Genomic DNA, 6,000 nt, shown 5'->3' with positions numbered 1-6,000 from the left:
ACAAACCGTGCCGCTACTGGTGTGCACACAGGCACCTAACTGTAGACAAAATCCCATACCAGAAAGTGGGAAAAGGGGCTGCCTAAATACGATCCCCAATCAGAGACAACGATAAACAGCTGTCTCTGGTTGGGAACCATATCAGGCCGACATAGAAATACAAGACATAGAATGTACAAAAACCCTAGACATACAAAACTAGAGTACCCACCCTAGTCACACCCTGACCAAACCAAAATATATAGAAAAACGGAGATATCTAAGGTCAGGGCGTGACAAGTATTTTAATGGGTGACTTTCTCTTTTACTTGACTTTTCTTTTAAGGTATCTTTACTTTTGCTCAAGTATGATGATTGGATACTTCTTCCACCACTGCTGGAGCACCAAATTTAGGTCCAAAAGGCTTCTTAACAGCTTCTACCCCCAAGCCATAAGACTCCTGAACAGTTAATCAAATGGCTACCCAGACTATTTGCATTGTCGTTGCCTCTCCCCACCGCTCCCCACCCCTTTTTTAATCTGCTGCTTCTCTCTGTTTATTATCTATACATAGTCACTTTAACTATAAATACATGTACATATTACCTCAACTTCCTCAACTAACCTGTACCGCTGCAAATTGATTCTGTACCGGTACCCAATGTATATAGCCTCGCTACTGTTATTTTACTGCTGCTCTTTATTTGCTATTTTTATTTGTATTTTTTACTTATCTATTTTTTTTACTTAACACTTATTTTTCTTAAAACTGCATTTTTGGTTAAGGGCTTGTATGTAAGTAAGCATTTCACTGTAAGGTGAACCTGTTGTATTCAATGGTGGGCCGTCAGGACCAGCAAGGCCTTCTCTGCTGGCCGAAACATCATCAGAATATATATATTTTTTAAATATATTTCCCCACAAATATGTATTAAATTATTCCCCAGAGTAAGAGTTACACTCTTCATTTCATAGCATTCCTCTTGGTTGCACTGCTTCCAGCCCCAGGTTGAGATTGAGAGGGCTGGTCTTTATGTTAGATATTTTATCCAATCATATTCAGCCATCATGTGTTGCCAGGGGTCTAAAATCTGCCCTCAGGCCTTCAGAATCAACAGTGCGGGTGCTTGTAGCTTAAAGTGAATGGAAATTAAAATTTAGTGTCAACCAATCAGCTTTAGAGTTGGCTATTGTACACCTGCTGACTGGCTCCAGTGTTACACAGGAGCCAGCTAGCAGGCGTAGTACATGCACGTCTTTTGATTGGATTACCAATATTGGTAAGTTGGTGGTTGAAGATATCCCTCTAGTGGTGTGGGGGCTGTGCTTTGGCAAAGTGGGTGGGGTTATATCCTTCCTGTTTGGCCCTGTCCGAGGGTGTCCTCGGATGGGGCCACAGTGTCTCCTGACCCCTCCTGTCTCAGCCTCCAGTATTTATGCTGCAGTAGTTTATGTGTAGTTTATGTGTCGGGGGGCTGGGGTCAGTTTGTTATATCTGGAGTACTTCTCCTGTCCAATTCGGTGTCCTGTGTGAATCTAAGTGTGCGTTCTCTAATTCTCTCCTTCTCTCTCTCGGAGGACCTGAGCCCTAGGACCATGCCCCAGGACTACCTGACATGATAACTCCTTGCTGTCCCCAGTCCACCTGGCCGTGCTGCTGCTCCAGTTTCAACTGTTCTGCCTTATTATTATTCGACCATGCTGGTCATTTATGAACATTTGAACATCTTGGCCATGTTCTGTTATAATCTCTACCCGGCACAGCCAGAAGAGGACTGGCCACCCCACATAGCCTGGTTCCTCTCTAGGTTTCTTCCTAGGTTTTGGCCTTTCTAGGGAGTTTTTCCTAACCACCGTGCTTCTACACCTGCATTGCTTGCTGTTTGGGGTTTTAGGCTGGGTTTCTGTACAGCACTTTGAGATATCAGCTGATGTACGAAGGGCTATATAAATAAATTTGATTTGATTTGATTTGAGAGGCAGTTCCTATATGGGCAGGTCTCAGAACTAGGAAACTGAAATTGATCAACAAATTAATTTGCGTACTACTAAGCTGTTTTTTCAACCCACAATGGCGGAAGGAGAAGATATCGATTTGGTTGAGGATATAAATATAACGCCATTCTCAAGACAAACTTTTCAAGAAAAGTTAGACATTGTCAGGAGAGGTAGACGCTGACGCTACAAAGCCTGTCACAGGCGGGAAAGGGGTTCGTTCGCCACTTTTAATTATGGGCGCTATCAATGACTCACAGGCTCCGAGAAGCACTGCAAACTGTACTGCTGGGAATGCCTATTATTTGCAAGTGATCGATTTGGTGTTTGGAGCCACACTGGCTTTGCAAACCTGAGTTGTCTAACCAAGGCAGCAACGAGACACCAAAGTACGGCTGGGCACTTACAAGCAATGGTGCTTTTGAAAACTTTTGGGGACACCCGAGTGGATCTACAGCTCAACGAACAAGCGCGCAGGGCAATGAAGCTGCACAATGACAAGGTATTGTACTCTTGCCCTGCAATTCTCTGAATAAAAAAGTCAATTTCAACGTGACGCAACGCCTGGTTATACTGCGTTTCTGTCTAAATGTATAGTGTCTAGAGCCATGGCATCATAATGATGGTAATAAGAGGTGGATTAATTCGGGTGGGACTGTGTAGGACTTCATTGAAGGCCCAGGCCCCAGAACCACGGCACGCTACTGGTTGTATTCAGTGTTTGTTGCAAATGCAATTTGATATGATTTGATGAAGAATACTTTTCCAACAGTCTTGAAGGAGTTCACACATATGCTGAGCACTTGTTGGCTGCTTTTCCTTCCCTCTTCGGTCCAACTCATCCCAAACCATCTCAATTGGGTTGAGGTTGGGTGATTGTGGAGGCCAGGTCATCTGATGCAGCACCATCACTCTCCTTCTTGGTCAAATAGCCCTTACACAGCCTGGAGGTGTGTTTTGGGTCATTGTCCTGTTGAAAAACAAATGATAGTCCCACTAAGCGCAAACCAGATGGGATGTCGTATCACTGCAGAATGCTGTGGTAGCCATGCTAGTTAAGTGTGCCTTAAATTCTAAATAAATCACCAACAGCGTCACCAGCAAAGCACCCCCACACCATCACACCTCCTCAAAGCTTCACGGTGGGAACCACACATGTGGAGATCATCCGTTCACCTACTCTGCATCTCACAAAGACACGGTGGTTGCAACCAAAAATCTCCAATTTGGACTCATTAGACCAAGGGACAGATTTCCACCGGTCTAATGTCCTTTGCTCATGTTTCTTGGCCCAAGCAAGTCTCTTCTTATTATTGGTGTCCTTTAGTATTGGTTTCTTTGCAACAATTTGACCAAGAAAGCCTGATTCACGCAGTCTCCTCTGAACAGTTGATGTTGAGATGTGTCTGTTACTTGAACTCTGTGAAGCATTTATTTGGGCTGCAATTTCTGAGGCTGGTAACTCAAATTAACTTATCCTCTGCAGCAGAGGTAACTCTGGGCCTTTCTTTCCTGTGGCAGTCCTCATGAGAGCCAGTTTCATTATAGCGCTTGATGGTTTTTGCGACTGCACCTGTAGAAACTTGAAAAGTTCATGAAATTTTCCGCATTGACCTTCATGTCTTAAAGTATTGATGGACAGTCATTTCTATTTGCTTATTTGAGTTGTTTTTGCCATAATATGGACTGGGTCTTCTGTATACCACCCCTATCGTGCCCACCTCTAACCCTACCTGATTGGCTCATACGCATTAAGAAGAAAAGAAATTCCACAAATTTACTTTTAACAATGCAGACCGGTTAATTGAAATGTATTCCAGGTGACTACCTCATGAAGTTGGTTGAGAGAATTCCAAGAGTGTGCATAGCTGTCATTAAGGCAAAGGGTGGCTACTTTGAAGAATCGCAAATATAAAATATATTTTGATTTGTTTCACACTTTTTTGGTTACTACATGATTCCATAGGTGTTATTTAATTGTTTGATCTCTTCACTATTATTCTACAATGTAAAATATAGTAAAACATAAAGAAAAACCCTTGTATGAGTAGGTGTATCCAAACTTTTGACTGGTACTGTACATCGTCCTGTTTTGTATGTATTTTAATGTTGTTTTTTTGTTTCAGTTTATACTTCAATTAACATTAAGCCACTGATAGTTAGTTTGAGAAACATTGTTCTTTCACTCACGCTACCCATGCTTTTCATTATTTTAATTGTCACATAAAAAGGTGTTATAAACAATGAGAAACCAAGAAATATGTATAAAAATGTTGTGCCTTAGTTCAGTCAAAACATAATAGCAATTGCACGAATCAAACCATTTATGGTTTATGGATTTACTCTAACTTGTATTTATGATTTTAAACTAATGGTTGTATAATTGCATATTCATCCAATATTAAATAAAAATATACTGAATTTAGTTGTTGGATTCTACTCTGTTTTTCATGATTCATTCATTGTTTTCAGGCAATTCATTCATAGTTGTGAAGCCGCTGCTTGTTAACCAATTACAATAACCCAATCCTTCAGTTAACCAATTACAGTAGACTTATCAAACATATTTTATTTTGAAAGAGCAACAATGTATTGCACCTCTTTGCTTTAAGTTATGTAGAATGACTGATAAAAGGGAGATTGTAAGTCACACAAATCACTTTTCATTTAAAAGACGTACTAATGATGATACAAAACTCGTCTAAAATAAACATTCACTGTCATTATTTCTGACTGAAGATTACAAATATTTTTTTTCTTTCCAGCGCTAGGGTTGCAGAAAAACGTGTGTATGACATGAAAAATAACTGATTCATGCGAGACTGGCAGAATAGAAGCCGGTTTGTGGAAACAAAATGATGCATTACATTTTTACAAGATTCGAAATATGCAGTCTTTTGACAATGATTTAAATCATAATTTTTATTCGCCCTTTTCAAGAATCAGCCAATTTGACAATGATGAGCAGTAATTTCACCAGGCACTAACTATATATACCTAACTATGGGTCTTTCGGAAGGGGGCTTTTTTCATTGTTGAGAAAAACAATTATTTTCAAGAGACAAGTGTCCCTCTTGAGAACAACGGACACTTTTACGGTCCTTTCAAGATTTTGATATTCCATAAGTTCATTGTTGCTAACAAACGGTACCTGGGTTCTTGGAGTTGAGGGGGAGAATAAAGAACCAAACATGATAACATCTGCCGGTAAGCAGTAACGTTAGCAAATGTGAGCATGGAATACGGGAAAGATGCCGAGTCACATAGCTGGCTACCTATTTTACAAACCTTTCAAGCGAACTAACGTTACCAAACTAACTAACTAGCTAGAAACGGACAAATGTATTCCAAAACATTATTGTTAGTTAGCGTTAGCTATATTGTTTCATGACTATAGTCGGCATTAGCTGTTGGACAACAATTTAGCTAACGTTACCTAGCTAGCTGGTTAACGTTAACTAATGTTAGCTGGCTGGCTATCCAAACTTAGCTACCTAAACTCAGCAAAAAAGAAACGTCCTCTCACTGTCAACTGCGTTTATTTTCAGCAAACTTAACATTTGTAAATATTTGTATGAACATAAGATTCAATAACTGAGACATAAACTGAACAAGTTCCACAAACGTGACTAACAGAAATGGAATACCGTGTTCCTCAACAAAGGGGGGGGGGTTCAAAATCAATAGTAACAGTCAGTATCTGGTGTGGCCACCAGCAGCATTAACTACTGCAGTGCATCTCCTCCTCATGGACTGCACCAGATTTGCCAGTTCTTGCTGTGAGATGTTACCCCACTCTTCCACCAAGGCAACTGCAAGTTCTCTGACAGTTCTGGGGGAATTGCCCTAGCCCTCACCCTCCGATCCAGCAGGTCCCAGACGTGCTCAGTGGGATTGAGATCCGGGCTCTTTTCTGGCCATGGCAGAACACTGACATTCCTGTCTTGCAGGAAATCACGAGCAGTATGGCTGGTGGCATTGTCATGCTGGAGAGTCATGTCAGGATGAGCCTGCAGGAGGGTAGC

At 41.1% G+C, this 6,000-nt stretch overlaps 1 protein-coding gene across 1 annotated transcript in view; it reads left to right on the top strand.

Moving 5' to 3' along the window:
* The first annotated feature begins 5,003 nt into the window (after positions 1-5,003).
* LOC135512535 (26S proteasome non-ATPase regulatory subunit 1) overlaps positions 5,004-6,000 on the top strand; it is a 107,133-nt gene continuing 106,136 nt past the window's right edge. Inside the window, exon 1 of the mRNA XM_064934658.1 lies at positions 5,004-5,182. Within this exon, the coding sequence (XP_064790730.1) occupies positions 5,167-5,182 (16 nt within the window). The 5' untranslated portion in view covers positions 5,004-5,166. The remainder of the gene's footprint in view (positions 5,183-6,000) is intronic.

This window comes from Oncorhynchus masou, chromosome 24 (genome assembly GCF_036934945.1).
Source record: "Oncorhynchus masou masou isolate Uvic2021 chromosome 24, UVic_Omas_1.1, whole genome shotgun sequence".
In the NCBI taxonomy this organism is placed as follows: domain Eukaryota; kingdom Metazoa; phylum Chordata; class Actinopteri; order Salmoniformes; family Salmonidae; genus Oncorhynchus; species Oncorhynchus masou.
The sequence above is the reverse complement of the archived record's forward strand: the minus strand, read 5'-3'. Positions and strand labels throughout refer to the sequence as shown.